The 17,843-nt window shown below is 38.2% G+C and overlaps 1 protein-coding gene across 2 annotated transcripts in view; it reads right to left on the bottom strand.

Moving 5' to 3' along the window:
- Terb1 (telomere repeat binding bouquet formation protein 1) overlaps positions 1-17,843 on the bottom strand; it is a 48,088-nt gene that overhangs the window by 16,595 nt on the left and 13,650 nt on the right. The window contains exons 8-12 of one of the 2 annotated variants that reach the window (XM_035441427.1): positions 16,879-17,031; positions 14,597-14,728; positions 13,487-13,612; positions 11,427-11,584; positions 2,283-2,629 (exon numbers count right to left, since the gene is read on the bottom strand). In XM_035441427.1, coding sequence (XP_035297318.1) covers positions 2,283-2,629; positions 11,427-11,584; positions 13,487-13,612; positions 14,597-14,728; positions 16,879-17,031 — 916 coding nt within the window. Of the gene's footprint in view, positions 1-2,282; positions 2,630-11,426; positions 11,585-13,486; positions 13,613-14,596; positions 14,732-16,878; positions 17,032-17,843 lie in introns of both variants that reach the window. The other variant, XM_027405744.2, reaches the window with a different exon arrangement.

Raw genomic sequence — 17,843 nt, forward strand, 5'->3', positions numbered from 1 at the left:
GCATGTTTTCATTGACACTCTGGACTTTTTCACTTTCCTTGAAACCTTCTTCCTCTTCACAGAAAAATTCCTTATTGACTGACATTGCTCAGCATGCCAACTTTTGCAACCTCTAACTCAAAAACTCATGGCTTTCTCTCTCCTACTCCATCTCTCTCATCCTGACAGCTGCTGAGATTAACAGCTTGTTTGCCTTGTTTTTCTTTCAAACTCTAATAAAGTTGTCCTTGGGGAGGAAAAAGAAAAATGGAAAGGGAAGGAGTGATAATACAATCCATCTTCCTGTTACTCAGTTTACCCTGTAATCTGACCAGAGCATAGCCTCCTCTTCATTTTTCCTTAAGTACAATAGCCATCACACAACACAAGAAAGAGTTTAAGAGGAAAAGCTACATGCCTACATCCAATCTTACATGTTACCTGTGAGGGGAAAAGGGCAGTCAGTAATAGAAACAAAATGGGGGGAAAAAGCAATCCTAAATTGAATTTTCACCAAACTCTACTCCCTTTACCACAGCAAACTTGCAAACTAGTTTTTGTCATATTGCTGAAAGGTTCAATGCTTTATTACTTCAAATATAGGGACTTAGTTTAAGTTTTCTTTTGTAAGCATAATTTCTAAAATTCAAATTTTATTGTCTTAGGGTATCTATTGCTGGGATGAAACATCATAATCAAAAAGCAAGTTGAGGAGTAAAGGGTTTATTTGGCTTACACTTCCATGTTGTAGCCCATCATTGAAAGAAGTCAGGGCAGGAACTCAAAAACGGCAAGTACCTGGTTATAGGAGCTAAGGCAGAGGCCATGGAAGACTGCTGCTTACTAGCATGCTCTCTACTTTTCTTGCACAGTCTTATAGAACCCAGGACCACCAGACCAAGGATGGCAACACTCACAATGGGCTGGGCCCTGTCCCATAAACCACTAATTTAAAAGAATGCCCCACAGGCGTCTGTACAGTCCCAATCTGATGGAGGTATTTCCTTACTTGAGGTTCCCTCCTCTCAGATGACTTTAGCTTGTGTCAAGTTGACATAAAACTAACACAAGTATTTCATTCAATTTAAAGTCTTCAGGAGCTTGGGACATAATTCAGTTGGTAGAATGCTTGCCCAACATGCATGAAGCCCTGGTTTTGATCACTAGCATCTTATAAACTGGGGGTAGTAGTATACATAAGGGTAATTCAAGGTCATTGTGGCTACAAGATAGTTGAAGACTTTTTGTTATTCATGAGACCATTTCAAAAAAGAAAACAAAGCAAAAATATCTCCAGTGGCTCCCCATATCATGTGGATTAAACTCCCAAATCCTGAGAAAACCATGAAAAGCCTTGATAAACTAGAATCCATACCTCCTCATCCAAATTCATTGGTCAATATTTTTTTTTCAAAAAACTTTAGAGCTGGGGATGTAGCTCATTTGGTAGAGTATTTATCCAGCATCAGTTGGTCATGGATTCAATCCTCAGCACTGTAAAAACTGGGTGTGGTTATACTTACCTATAACATCAGCACTTGGGAGTTAGAGGTAGGAAGATCAGAATTTCAAGGCTATCCTCGGCTACATACAAGCTTTGGATATAAGAGATCCTGTCTCAATTTTTTTTCCTTTCCCATCCATGCTCATGGCAAGCAACCCTAATAAAAGGCAGTGAAGCACACAGCAAATGTACTGAAAGACATGGGAGTAGGAAGGAGACTTATGGAAGAAAAAAGGGATTGGCAGGAGGAGGAGGGGATAAAAATATTCTGAAAGGGTCAGGAGGTGGTGGTGCAAATCTTTTATCCCAGCTCTCCAGAGGCAGAGGCAGAGGCAGAGGCAGGCAGATCTCTGGGAGTTCAAAGCCAGCCTGGTCTACATAATAAGCTCCAGGACAGGATTCAAAGCTACAGAGAAACCCTGAATATTCTGAAAGGGAAACAAAGTACATTTTATATATATGAAATTGTAAAAAGATAAATACATTTGGAAAAAAAGGAAACAGAAAGAATTCCTACTTTATGCTCCTCCCCAAACCAGGTTTAACTATTCCTGTATCCACAGTGCTTAACAACATGACACGTGCCAGGCAGTATTGGCGCATGCCTTTAATCCCAGCACTCGGGAGGCAGAGGCAGGTGGATCTCTGTGAGTTCAAGACCAGCCTGGTCTACAGATCGAGTTCCAAGACAGCCTCCAAAGCCACAGAAGAAACCCTGTCTCCAAAAACCAAAAACAACCAACATGACACACAATAAATATTTACTAAATAAATAAGTAGTAAAATCATTAAACTATACCTTGATTGAGAAACAGAATCCTTTTGGTTAAAAGTCATTTTTTCATTTAAGTTTTGAGTACAGCTTGAAGTGGCTTTATGTAAAATCTTATTCTGCCCTTTCTCCCTATAGCAAGGATTAAGAGGATTTGTGTTCTTTTTCAGAGTCTTCATTTGGTTTTCATTTGCACAAGCTTTAGATGTGACTCCACTGGACTTAAAACTGTGAAGCTGTCTAGACTGGTTTATATCCTTATTTTCTGCTTTGTTACTTCCAATACTGTCTTCACAGAGGTGTTTCAAATTGTTCTGTATTTTTACTTTCATAGGTGAGGTATTATCCTTACATTGTCCACTTTGTAATTTTTCCTACAATATAAAAATAGCAAGTAAATAATTTCAATACAATCATTTCTGTATAATATGCTTTACATTTCCTTTAAATACTATAAAACTTTATGATTTTTAACACTTATAATAAAGAAATAATTTACATTAGGAAAACAGAGAATTTACTTAATAAATGATATCAGGATACTTGAGAAGCTATATGACAGTTTCACAACAATAAGGTAAAAGAGAACCAAGTATTTTTAAAATGTTAAATGAAATTATATTTATGTTGTGGAATATTTGTTCAACAATGTAAAGATGTGTTGCTTTTGTTTATGCTGCATTTGTTTAGCTCTGTGAGGCTGTCTTACTCTGCCTGTCTAAAACACCTGATTGGTCTAAGAAAGGGCTGAATGGCAACAGTTGGGCAGGAGAAAGGCTAAGTGGGGCTGGCAGGCAGACAGAATAAATAGGAGGAGAACTCTGGGAGAAGACTGAAGAATGAGAAGAGAGAGAGGACACCTGACGCCAGCCACCCAAGCTACACAGCAAGCAACGGAGTAAGAGAAAGGTAAAAGCCCACAGGCAAAAAGTAGACAAGATAATTTAAATCAAGAAAAGCTGGCTAGAAACAAGCCAAACTAAGGCCAGGCATTGATAAGAAAGAATAGGATTCCATGTGATTTATTTGGGAGCTAGGTGGTGGGCCCCCAAAGAGCCAAAAGAGTAAAAAACAAAAACAACAACTACACTTTTACAGGTGCAATGTCAATGTTTTTAACTGTAGCAGTGTAACATCTAATAGTAAATTTACCCAGTGGAACAATCTGCCAAAGAACAGTTTCCAGTAAAAACAAATTAAATGCTTATATTTTACTTTGGTCCTCTATAAAGCTTATAAAAGATCAATTTTCTAAAAGGAGTAAATCCACAATAACAGGCAGCAATAGAATAAGAAAAGCTGAAAAAAAATTCAAAACTAAAAAGACAGGCAAATAACCTATGCAGGTTTGATGAAACTGAATCCAAAACTGATTACCTAAGATATAAACTCTTAAAAGGTATTTAAAAATGAAATGTAAATGCTGGGGATAAAATTATAAAAGTTTCTTGTCTGGTCGTGGTGACACACACCTTTAATTCCAGCTCTCAGGAGGCAGAGGCAGGCAGACCTATCTCTGAGTTCCAGGTGGCCAGCCTGGTCTACAGAATGAGTTCCAAGACAGTCATGACTGTTACACAGAGAAACTCTGACTAAAAAAAACAAAAGAAGAATTATACAAGCTTCCAATTAGACAAAGGATGTCACACCACAGGATCAGAATGACTTTGGACATGAAGAATAATAAATATCAAAAGCTATAACACAATGGAGAAATAAGGGGCCATGAAAAGGGGGCAGTGAAAGATACATATTCTTCACTCTAGAATCTAGTTTGTTTGTCCTGATGGCTGTGAATGAAGAAACTCCAACACAGTCCAATGAGATGGCTTAGCAAGTGAAGAGAGTTTGCCAAGCAAGGCTGATGACCTGAATTCAATCGTCAGAACCCACATAAAGGTAGAAGGAAAGAACCTTTGACAACCACAGTTACATCTTGAGACTGTAACTCAGCTGGGTATGGTCACTTACACCTTTGATGCCTGTAAACAACACATTACAGATTTCATGTCCCCCAGGCTAGCCTTGAATTTTCTCCTGGTCTCCCGCCTCTGTCTGGGTGCTGGGATTATAGATGTATTCTACAATGCCTGATGGGAGAGTTTCTTTAATAAGAGAACTAAGTAAATGAGCTCCTATTTTTTTTTTACTTAAAATTTTAAGCTTTCCTTAATGTTTATATCTTGTAAATTTTGTCCTTTGAGCAGTGTAAATTGGAAAGCCACATACGTATCTTAAGAAGTCAATATGCCTTCAGTGTATTCTATTCGTTTCCTAGTATCTCTCTGTTATAAACAAAATTTTTTTTGAGATAGGGTTTCTCTGTGGAACAGTCCTGGATCTCCTAACACTCCCTCTGTAGGCCAGACTGGCCTAAAACTCACAAAGATCTGCTTGTCTCTGCCCCATGACAGCTGGAATTAAAGGTACCCCCCCCCAGCATAAATATATAGTAAGATAGCCAATTTGCTTCAGTCTGACTCCAAAATTGTTTCTGTGGCTTAATCAAGAATCCAACTTTGAGTTCAAGGCCAGCCTAGGTCACAAAGTGAATTCCAGGACAGCTAGGGAAAAACAGGAAACTCTGTCTTGAAACACCCCCCACAACATACATACAAACAAAACAAACAACAAAAGGAATGCAACTTTACCTGAGTGGAGGTTACTAAGAACATAGAGCTGCTCATGTTACTGATATCAGAGCTAGGCTGAGTTGCTTTACTGCTACAACCCCTTCAATATTCTGAGGGAAGGTGATTTTTAAAAAAAATCTAGAATACCATGCCCAGGTAATTATCAGTTAATTATAAAAATAAAAATAGGGGCTGGAGAGATGGCTCAGAGGTTAAGAGCACTGGCTGCTTTTCTAGAGGTTCTGAGTTCAATTTCCACATGGTGGTTCACAACCATCTGTAATGAGATCTGGCGCCCTCTTCTGGCCTGCAGACAAACATGCAGACAGAACACTATATATAATAAAATCTTAAAAAAAAATATTTTTAGATTTGTGTGTTCTCAAAAAAACATTAGACCCAATGTGCTCTTTGTTAGAAAAATGTAGAAGAATATACTCCATCAAAAGGAAAGAATAAAACAAAAAGGAGAATTAAACTATGAAGGATACAAAAAGAATCTAGAAGATTATGCTAAAGAAATATTTCACTGGGGCTGGAGAGATGACTCAGAGGTTAAGAGCACTGACTGCTCTTCCAGAGGTCCTGAGTTCAATTCCCAGCAACCACATGGTGGCTCACAACCATCCCTTATGAGGTCTGGTGCCCTCTTCTGGTGTGCAGATATACATGGAAGCAGAATGTTGTATACATAATAAATAAATAAAAATACTTAAAAAAAAGAAATATTTCACATGAACTCAAAGAGGCAAAAAACCCAGTTCATAATGGGACATTTCTCCAAAGAAAATAAACTGCACGTGAACAAGTGCTCAGCATCATCAGGGAAACGCAAAAATACTGATTTATAACTATTAAGATGTTGATAATTTTTAAAATGGAAAGTAAGTTTTGCCAAGATATAAAGAAGGAATTCATGTACAATATTAATGGGACTGTAAAATGGTGTATGGCTATGGAAAAAAGTGGCAGCTCCTCAAAAAACTAAACATAGAATTACAGTAGACTATGACCAAGCAATTCCACTTCATAAGAAGTGCAAGCAAGACTCAAACAAATATGGTGTGTGTGTGTGTGTGTGTGTGTGTGTGTGTGTGTGTGTGTGCTTATCTCTGTCTGTGTGTGTGTGTGTGTGTGTGTGTGTGTGTGTGTGCATTTTGAAAGAACAGCACTGGCATGCAAAGCTAGGAGTTATTTAATGGGGCAAGTTTCAGTTTAGAATGATAAATACGTTGTGGGAAGTCTTTAGTTACTATTGCTGTGATTAAACACTATGACCAAAAGAACTTGGGGAAGAAAAGCTTATACTTCCTTATTATTCTTCATCACTAAGAGAAGTCAGGACAGTAACTCAAACAAGACAGAACTCTGGAGACAAGAGCTGATGCAGAGGTCATGGAGGGATGCTGCTTACTGGCTTGATTCACATGGCTTGCTCAGTTTGCTTCCTGGGACAACCAGTCCAAGGATGGCCCCACCCACAATGGGCTGAGCCCTCCCACATCAATCACTAATTAAGAAAATGCCCCACAAGCTTGCCTACAGGCCATTCTTAGGAAGGCATTTATTTTCTCAACTGAGGCTCCTTCCTTTCTGATAACTCTAGCTGGTGTCAAGTTGACATAGGACTAGCCAGGACAGCTGACCCCTTGTAAACTTGACACACAAATACATCACTGTTAAGCTACAACTTTTCCTTTCTTGTTCATCTCCAAGATTACCTATTAATAAAGACTTCACAATGTAAAACATTTTACAAACTTAAAAAGTTCCACAATCTTATAAAGTAAGACACTTTAAACATTGTGTCTTTAAAAATATCCAGTTTCTTTTACAATTCAAATTCTCTGTAAAACTCTAAAATCTCCTTTGAAAAAAAAAAAAAAAAGGTTAGTCTCTCTACTATGGGCTCCTGTAAAATCAAAAATAAATTAAGTACTTTATTTACTTCAAGAGAGAAGAACCAGGGCACAGTCACAATCTGAACAAAGTAAAATCAAATTCCAGAAGTATAAATAACTCAATGTCCAATATCTGGGATTCACTCACAATCTTCTGGGCTCCTCTGAAGGGCCTGGGTCACTTCTCTGGCTCTATCGTCTGCAGCACACACAGCTTGTCGTCCAGGCTCTGGCAGGCTCCACTCCACTACTGCTGCTGTTCTTGGTGGTCATCCCTTGGTACTGGCATCTCCAAAATTCTGGGCTCTCTGTTGCAACTAGGCTGCACTTCCACCAATAGCCTCTCTTGGGCTCTTCTTCAGGGTGTCAACCCTCATCATCTCTGCATGACCCCTTCAGACTTGAGGCTTCAACTGCTACTGAGGTTGCACCTTCTCCAGTGGCCTCTCCCAGCCTCTCCCAATGCCAAGACTTATTTGCTTTTCATGACACCTTCATGCCTTCAAAACCAGGACTACCTGGGTATCTCTTACAGTACTATCAAGCTGGGCTGCCAGAACAAGGTATAAGCTAGGCTGCCTCTGGAATAGTTTCTCTGTAATGATTCTCAGAAGATTTCACCTCAAAATTCCAATATTTTTTAATCATTGTTATTTTCTCAGCTCCAGCTAACCAGCATCAATTGTCCCAGTAAAGCAAAGGTTTCAATTCAGTGCAGCTGTCCCAATAGTCTAATTCTCAAACTTCCGTCTGGAACTTCACAAACCAGGCCTCCATCATCTGCATTGCTATCAACACTCTTTTCTTCCAAATGATTACATACAACAGATATTTCCACCAAATAGCACATTTAAAAATAGGGAAACAGGGTGTGGTACCACGTGCCTGTAATCCCAGTGCTTGGAAGCAGGGCAGGAAGATCAAGAATTCAAGGTCATCTTCCAATACACACTGAGTCTAAGGCTGTATGAGATCTGCCTTAAACAAGTAACAATAACAAACCCACCAACCTGCTGGTTCTTTGGCACATGCCCATAATCCCAGCATTCAGAAGCCAGAGGCACAAAAACTGCCCATGTACCAGGTCAACTTGGTCTATGCATTCCAGGTCAACCAGCATTACTAAGTGAAACCCTGATTCAAACAAACAAACAAACAAACAAACAAACAGGAAATCAGGAAACAAGGATCAGGGGACATGGTTGAACAACATTATAAAAAAATGTCCTTAATATTACCTAATTGTGCATTTAAAATATGATTGAAATGAAGCCAGGCAGGGTACTCATGCCTATAATCCCCAGTATTTGGGAAGCATAGGTACTAAGATTGCAACAAGTAAGTTCGCAACAAATATGAAGTCTGACTGATCATCGAGTTCTAGGCCAGCAAGGACTACAAATAAGAACTAGTCTCAAAAAAGTAAAGAGAGTTAGAAATGAAATACTGTTATGCATTTTATCACAATTTAAAAGAACAAATAGTGCAGTAAACTAAAAAAACCACTGAATTAGGTAACAAGTGAATAGAATGAAATTACATCTCAAGTTATTGATAGCTCAGTCAGTAAAGTATTTGCCTTTGAAAGCATAAGAACTGGAATTCAGATCCCCAGAAACCACAAAAAAAATCTAGGGATTAGTGGTGCACACCTGTAACCCAGGTGGGAGACAAACCGATCCCCGGAAGCTTTCAAACCAGCTATCCTGGTGTAGTGAAGTTCCAAGCCAATGTGAAACTGTTTCAAACAACATGTGGAAAGTGAAAGGGGAAAACTAAACTCAAAGGCTTCACTTCTAATAATTTAGAAATAAAGGGACCAGACCCTCACTAAGCCCCTGCTTTAGCAGCCATGACAGGCTACAGAAAAGACACATAGGCCTCTGACACAAGGAAACTCCAGATCCTCTGGCCTCCTGGAGCCTAGGGCCAAAACTAACACAAAGAAATTCCAGACCCCCCACCCCCACAAGCCTCCTAGGTACTTGGTTCCTAGGAACTGTTTGGTCACAAAAGAAACTCCAGGGGAGACCAAAAACTCCCCTATAGTCTCCAGGATACAGTTCTGGAAACTATTGATATCTATGGACATCAGGCCACCTACAAGTAACAAGACAAAGCCATAGAAACCCAGAATGTTCCCTCTTAGCACTGACCAATGAGAATACCTAGTACACGGGTATTTCATACCAAAATATGACTTTAAGAAATTTCTTGATTGTTCCCCAAATGTCAACCAATCAGAAATCAACCCGTACCTAGTGATGTAATCCTGTAACTTTTGTCTTTAAAACCTAGCAATAGACAGGGAGTCTGCTGTGTCAGCTTGCTAGACAGGGTCCCTCCCAAGGTGTAGGATAAACAATTTAATAAACCTTATGCATTTGTATCGGCGGTCTGTCTCCCTGGTCTCTTTGGGGATCCTTGTGACTTGGGAACAAGAGAAAGCACCTGAGGACTAACACCGAAGAGTTTCCTCTGACTTCTACAGGCTTACCATACACATGTGCACCCTCCCCCAAGAATGTATGTGGAGAGAGGTCAGGAGTCCATAGTGAAAGTGTATTGTTGACATGGGAACAGCTATGTCAAGGACCCCAACGCCTTAGACCCATGGGAGTGGCAAAGCCTTCCCTGGTTGAGGAATTGGCAAAACCCAAAAAATGACATGTAGACTTATATTAACTATGAAAGCTCAGTCTTTAGCTTAAGCTTGTCTCAACTATCTCTTACAACTTAAATTAGCCCATTTATATTAATCTACATTCTATCATGTGGCATTACCTCTCTTCTATCTTGTACCTTCTGTTTTCTCTCCATGTCTCCTAGCTTCTTCTGCATGCTTAGACTCTTTCTCTTCTTTCTTTCCCCAGAAATCCTGCTTATACCTCCTACCCAGCTATTTGTTGTCCAACTTCTTAATCAATCACAGCAATACATCTTCTTCACACAGTGTACAACAAATTACTCTGCTATACTTTTATCATTATTTTAGTGTATTTCTTCCACTTAATAAAAAAGTTTACTATAAAACGGTAGACTGTTTTAGTCAGCAGCATTCACATATGCAACCCCCCTTTTGTAAAGTAATTTATTTTGAGTTTAGGTATATACATGTTTTGCCTGCATGTGTGTATGTTCTCTATGTGCATATCTGGTACCTGTGAAGGCCAGAAGAGAGTGTAGGATTTCCTGGAATTGATTGTATGCCATTGCATGTGTGCTAAGAAGTGGACCCAGGTCTTCTCTATGAGCAGCAAATGTTCTTAACCACTAAGCCATCATCCAGGCCCTCAAACTTTGTAAATTTATCGAATCTCTTGATCATTATCATTTAGTTTGAGAAATTACTGTCATGCTTGTGCAATGATGGAATTATCCACTGATGCATTTGTCAGACCATACCCCTACAGTTTAGATACAAGACTGGAGTGGGGAGAGGGATGGAAATTAGATTGTTTCTTCTGAAAATTTGTTGAACTATTATTCAGATGTTAGATTTCTTAGTTTTATCTTGTGTGTAGCTAGCCTTTCCTGTTACGATTTCTACTTTCCAAAGAATCATTTAGGGGGCTAGAAAGATGGATGAGTCAGTGCTTAAGAAAGCTTGTTGCTCTTCCAGAGAACCTGAGTTCAGTTACCAGCACCCACATTGGGCTGTTCACAATCACCTGTAGCTCCAGTTCCAGGAAATCTGACACCCAAGTCTGGACTCCACAGGCATCCATGTGCACACACACACACACACACACACACACACACACACACACACACACACACACCCCTACCTCCCTTTAAAAATCATCATTTGGGAGAGCTGGAGTAATGGCTCAAGGGTTAAGAGCAGTAACTGATCTATCAAATGGCCCAGGTTTGATTCCCAGGTGGCTCACAACTGTAACTAACTGCAGTCACAGGAGATCTGATGCACTCTTCTGGCCTTCTGGGCACCAGGCATGCATGTGGTACACAGACATAAATGAAGATAAAACACCCATGCACACTAGGTTAAAACTAAAAAAATCATTTAGGAGCTGAAGAGATGGCTCAGTGGCTAAGAGAACATACCATTTGTTGCAGTGGACCTGGGTTCAGTTCCTAGCATCCACATTAAGTGGCTCATAACTACCTGTAAGCCTAACTCAAGGGGATTTGACACCCTTTTCTGTCTTTCTTTTAGGGCTCCCTTAAATCTGTGGTGTGCATATACATATAAATAAAAGTAAACACAAAATAAATAGGACATGGAAAGACAACTCAGCAGTTAGAAATTATTGCTGCTTTTCTAGAGGCTATGAATTAAAATACCAGCACCCATGTCAGGCAGCTCAAGACCACCTATAACTCTAGCTCCAGGGGATCCAGTGTCCTCTTCTGGACACTTCAGGCATTTAGACACACACACACACACCACTCCCCCACACATGAATAAAAATAGAATCTTTTTTAATAATACAGAAAAAATGTAAAAAATTTGCTCTATGTCCAAGGTTGAGTCCTTTAAGCATTACTATTAAATTTTACATTAAACATTTTAAAAAAATAACTGGAGAAAAAATTTTTACTGCCAACCTCTATTGTTTTAAAGTATTTGCACAGAGTTTTATAGTCTGTGAAATGAAATAAAAAAAACCAACCTCTTTTCCTTCTCTTTCAAGCTGTTTCATTCTGCATATAATTTCCTTTGCTGACTTCCAATGCTCTTCAACATTCTCTTTTTCATTTATGCCCTTTATTTGGTCTGCTTCATTTTCACTAAAAGAATTCTCTCCTTGACTTAGAGATAATTTCTCAGCTTTGTAATATGGGATGCACAGGGGGGTGAAGAGGGAGAGACAGGGGAAAGGGAATAGTAAATTTATCATTGCTAGAAATGCTATCACACTTTAAGGACAACTACATATTCCACCTCATCCCATCTTTAAACTGTATACCCACATACAATAATTGGTATATTTCCACTGAAAGTAAGTGGAAGTATGACAGTGGCCTAGGATTTAGTCAAAAATTAGACTCTACTTTTCATAGTTTTGGAAAATAACACATGAAAATGTTATTCCAGATACAAGGTTACTGACAATAAAGAAGTCTGTTTGGAATTCGAGAATTAAAGTCAGAGTCAATCACATGCTAAGCATATCTATCACTAAGCTCATCTCTAGTCCAAAAGTAAATTGTTTTGGTTAGTTTTTCATTCATTTGATGTAAGTTAGAGTCATCTGGGAAGAGGGAACCTCAGCTGAGAAAATGCCTCTAAATCAGATTGCCTGTAGACAAGTCTGTGGGGGCATTTTCTTGATTAATCCCTGGGCAGATGGTCCTGTGTTAAATACAAAAGCAAGCTAACCAAGCTATGTAAGCAGTATTCCTCCATGGTCTCTGATTCAGTTCCTGTCTCCAGTTTCCTGCCTTGAGTTCCTGTCCTTACTTCACTTAACGATGTACTGTAAGGTGTAAGCTGAAATAAACCCTTTCTTCCCCAAGTTGCTTTTGGACATAAGGCTTAATATAACAGTAGAAAGCAAACTAGGGAACACAGATGTGCTTAAAATATAGTCTTTTAAAAATGTATTATGTCCACAGTTTTTGGTTCACAAAGAAATCTTATAGCTACTACCAGCTCTCTGGGCTCCAACTAGACTGCTCATCAATTCTTTGAATATACAGTTTCCCTCCTGAGGACCTGTTGCTTAGGCCTGAGCCATTTGCCCATAGCACATTTTCTCTTTTCACATGATTAATTCTAGACATTCAGATCTGTTTCTTCTAGTGATTTTGGGCCCTTTCTCCCAAAACCTTTGCTGCTTAAAATCTGGGTCAGATCAATCACTTTGCTATAGAGTATTGCTAAGTATCCGTACTACACACCCTCATAATTGTTATGTCAATTTATAACAATATCTAATCTGTTTTTAGAATTACTATTTCTTTACTTAGACTAAACTTATAGGCCCACAGTTTGCTTATAACACAGCCCTCAATCCCAGTGCTTTTCATGGTACTTAGCACATGATAGAAATTCCAATACTTTAAACCAACGAACAAATGTAATTTATATTATGATTCAGAAATATAACACGAGGCATAAAGTAAGTGGATTCTCTCAGCTACTGCTATCTGGATGTTGTCTTCTACATAGGCTTGAGTACGTTGAAAATGCTCTAATTGTCATTTCCAAATTATGTATTCTTTTGTTTTTTGGTTTTTTCAATATAGGGTTTCTTTATGTAGCCTTCACTGGCCTGGAAATAGCTCTGTAGATCAGGCTGGTCTCCAACTCACAGAAATCTGTCTGCCTCTGCCTCCAAGTGCTGGGAATGTCTGCTCTTTTCAAGCCTAAAAAAAACTTGGAATCTAAAACAGCTTGGATCATCACAGTACATACACTTTAGCAACACTGGTTATTTTCTTTCCTTTCTTTTACTTTGGAATAGTGTCTCACTATGTAATTCATGTTGGCTTTGAACATACAAAAATGTGCCTGCCTCTGGTTCTGAAATTAAATGTTGTGTGTCACTATACCTGGTAGTTGATATTTTAGGGTTTTTGTTTGCTTGTGATAGAGAATTACTATGTGGGCCTGGCTGGCCTTGAACTCACGGGGACTCTGCCTGCCCCTGCCTCCCAGGGCTAGGACAAAGGTGTGCACTACCCTGTCCAGCTAGTTGATATTTTCCTAAAGTAACAGTAAACTTACTAATTTTTTTGCAGTTGTGAAGCACATAAATGGCAGCTTTGTTTAGTTCTTCATTCTTAAATTCAGTTAAGGCTTGTATCATTAGTGGAAGCCCATTGCTTTTTAAAAGTTCATACTGATTTTCCTCTGTAAAAATATAAAAAATTAAAATGGTGATTATTTTTTTATAAAGTTTATAAAGCTTCGTATGAGGTCATGATTCATCACTGTGATAATTATGAACATAATTCAAACTTTAAAAAATATAATCTCAAAAATATTTTCAGTTTAGCTATCTGTTTGCACAAGCTATATAAGTCTCATAAATGATTTCTAAAATGTTACCACACCTCATAAGAGTAATCAAATATCTCTCATTTGGTATCAAAAAAGGATCAAGAGTAGGGACTGGAAAGATGACTCAGTAGTTAAGAGTACTTGCTTCTCTTGCAAAGGACCCAAGTTTGGTTTCCAATATCCACATCAAGTGGTTCATACTCACTTCTGACTCTAGCACTCCTCTTATGGCCTCTATGGGCACCCAGAGATACAAACATACATACGCATAAATAAAAACATTCTTAAAAGGTTAAAAGAAAAAATAGAGAAACTGATAGAGAAAACAAAAAATAAGGAAAGAGAGTAGTGGGAAAGTGAGAGGAAGAAGGGAAATGATTAAAAGAGAGCAAAGTGGAGACTGTTGGCAAAATGGATTAGAGGGAGACTAAGATGGAAATAGAAAGAGGAAACAAAACCTTTTAAAGTTTTCATTGAAGGTTAGAAAAACTGGCCTTCAGGTTTTCAGTGAGTGATAACAGGATTAGATCCGTATACTGACTCAGCAAGAAGACTGAAAGTTGAGAGAGACAAGAAAGAGCAGATGAGGTTAGCTGTTACAGTTGTACTAGTGAAAGGCAGCAGTGGCCTTGGGGCAAAGGAAAGAAATATGGAGTGAAAAAGAAAAGTACTACCAGTGGCCTCTGACTAAGAGATTATGAGAAAGAAAATAGGAGCTTAACTGGCTGGGAGAAAAGCTGGATTTTAAGCGTTTCATACAATAAGGGGAAAGAAGCAAAAGCATGTTTCTACCCCACTGTTTTAGTACACACACTGAATTAACTGAATACTTACCACAATCCTCTGTGCAGTGACCAATGGCAAGTATGATGCTAAATTTTTCCCCTGAATCAAGACTCTCATGAAGCAGTAAGGCCAGAAGTTTTGAAACAATGTGGTATTTGGATAATATCAATGAAAAAGTAGCTACTAGTTTAAGATGGGGGAGAAAAAAGTACAAATTTAAAATTTCTAAGTATACATGTACTATTTCAGAGCTTATTCAGGAAGAATATCATATGCCTATATATTATCTAATATATACATGTCATATAGCAGCCAATATATATATATATATATATACATCTCAATTTAAATACATACATTATAAGACCATAGCTTATTTATGGCCCTCATTATATATTCTTTTTATTTTTGTTTTGAGACAGGGTTTCTCTATGTATTCCTGGATGACCTAGAACTCTCTACATAAACCAGGCTGGCCTCAAACTCACAGAAATTCACCTGCCTCTGTCTCTCTAGATTAAAGGTGTGCACCATCATGACTAGTCTTATGGTTTTTGTTGTTTTGTTTTTGTTCTTTGGTTTCTTTTATTGAGGATTTCTCTTTGTAGAGCTGGGTGCCCTAAAACTAGCTCTATAGACCAAATTGGACTCAAATTCACAGAGATCCACCTGCTTTTGCCTCCAGAGCGCTGGGATTAAATGAGCGTGCCACCACTGTCTGGCTTATGTTCCTCTTCCTTTTTAATGGTTTCTTCTTAGTTGTTTTACATGACATAAACACAAACTAATGCTATATTCCTAAAAGGTGAATATACCTACCTATTCTTATTTTACATATCTCCTTATCTTACATATCTCCTAGACAGTAAGGGCATTACTAGATAATCAAATCCTGCTTGACATTGAAATAGTACATTATGACACTACTAATGTTAATGATTCAATGAAGGTTACATAAACCTATTATGAACTCTGATGACATTCAAGAAGTCTATTAAGCTATACTTTTCCTTTTAAGGTATTTATTTTGTTTTTTATTGAGACAGGGTCTTAAACAGCCCAGGATGGCCTTAAATTTATTATTAAACAGAGGCTAACCCTGAACTTATCTTCCTGCCTTTACTTCCTAAATGCTGGGATTATAGGTATGTACTACCCTGCATGGCCTTAATAGGGCTTTTAACAGGGTACATGCAGAGTCTAATAATACTGGTATGAACAATAAAGTTGTGAATTCCTCAAGGAACTATATCATTTAATTTTTCATAGCACATATGCCATGGTACACATACAGAGGTCAAATGACAACTTTATCTAGAGAGTCAGTTTTCTCCTTTTACCATGTGGGCTTCAGGATTGAACACAGGTTACGAGGCTTGGCAGCAGGAGCCTCTACCTGCTGATACATCTCATGGTTCAAGGGACTATATCTCAACTACTTTTATGTCTTTGGGACTCAGAACACAGCAGGTATTCATTAACTGCTTATTAAACAGCCATCTAGGGGCTGGAGAGATGGCTCAGTAGTTAAGAGAACTTGCTGGTCTTACAAAAGACAACTCAGATTCAGTTCCTAGCACTGACATGGTGGCTCACAAAAATAAATCTTTAAAAACTCAATCATCTACTTTTTGGCTTGTTTGTGAATGTAAAGGGTTCCTTATTACAAGGATTTACAGACTATTATTCTGAGTGTTTGTACAAATGAGAAGATATATCTGTAGTTCTAGTTCTGCTTCTCACTCATTACAAAGGCATGTTTCAATTTTTTAAGAGATATATATGTGTCTCTCTATATAAGTATATGCCACTTATGTTTGTAGGTGCCTGCTGAGGCCAGAAGGTGTTGGATCCCCTGGAGCTGGAGTAACGGTGGTTGTGAGCTGCCCAGTTTGGGTGCTGGAAACCCAAGTTTGATTTGTCATCTAAAGTTTTCTTTTAATTAAAGTTGCTTTTTCTTTTTAGACAAGGTCTCACTGTGTTACCGTGGCTGGCCTGGAACTCAAAGAGATCCACTTGCCTCTGCCTTGCAAATATTGGGATAAAGGCATTCACTATACCACATCTAGCTCAAACAGCTTTTTAAGTAAAATAATGACTTAAGAATAATAGGATCTTATTTTGATTCTTATTAGACCTAAAGTCAAAAGATGAAGATGTTCATTCTTAGGGAAGCTGTAACTTCTGATGGGAAAACAAGGAACTGAAATAGGCAATTTCTAAGATTCCTTTCCATTTGTAAGAAGTTGGAAATTTTGCCTCCAATAGTATTTAATGTAGCATTTCAACATTCACCATTTCAGTTTAAACAAAGCTCAATTTTCACTCACAATTATTAGTAATACATGCATCCACGGTCTTTGTCACTACCACTGCAAGCTTAGCACTGGAAGAAGTATTGTGTGAATCAGACTCCAGCTGCACAAGAACTTGAGACAAAACATCCAGTCCACCAGAAGATACAAAGCAGTTCTGAACATGTGCTTAAGGAATAAAGTAGAAAAACATTAATATTTCAAAACAGGCAGGTATATGGTTTCATTCAATTATTTTACAATGAGTACTTTTAATTTGGCTTTTCAAATACTGAGACTCTCAAAAATTACATAATTAAAAATTCTATTTATATGCATATGTGCATACACATCCATACATATAAACACAGTAACACTTCTTGACACGGTACAATTGTATGTATAGTAGGATAGTACTTTGTTTTGTGTAGGAGATCTTTTAGTTCACTTGTGAGAACTGGTGTGTTCTGTGGTATGATTAAACTATCCTTCATAGTTATTAAACAAGTATTTCAGTAGCACTATAAAGAATAGATTCGGTAGGGGGCAAGGAATGGAAAAGTAGTTTAGGCCTATCATCTTAGTCCTATAAAGGCAGGGGGGAAAAGATAAGCTGTAGCCTGGATTTATAGCAGGACCCTAACAACATATAACAATGAAAGAACATATTCATTCATTTATCTTGGTATTATAATTAGCAATTGCTTTCTAAATTCCAATGTAACTGATATCTCATATTGCTTTACTCTATAAATAACAATGTGTTTCATTGTTTCAAAAACACGTTTTTTGGCTTTTTTTTTGTTTTTTTTTGTTTTGGGTTTTGTTTTTTGGTTTTTGGTTTTTGTTTTTGTTTTTGAGAAACAGGGTCTCTATACAGTCCTAGTTGTCCTGGAACTCACTATGTAAACCAGGCTGGCCTTGAACTCACAGACATTGCCCTGCCCCTGCCCCTGCCCCTGCCTCTGCCTCTGTCTCTGCCTCTGCCTCTGCCTCTGCCT

This window comes from Cricetulus griseus, chromosome 3, assembly GCF_003668045.3.
Source record: "Cricetulus griseus strain 17A/GY chromosome 3, alternate assembly CriGri-PICRH-1.0, whole genome shotgun sequence".
NCBI classification, from domain to species: domain Eukaryota; kingdom Metazoa; phylum Chordata; class Mammalia; order Rodentia; family Cricetidae; genus Cricetulus; species Cricetulus griseus.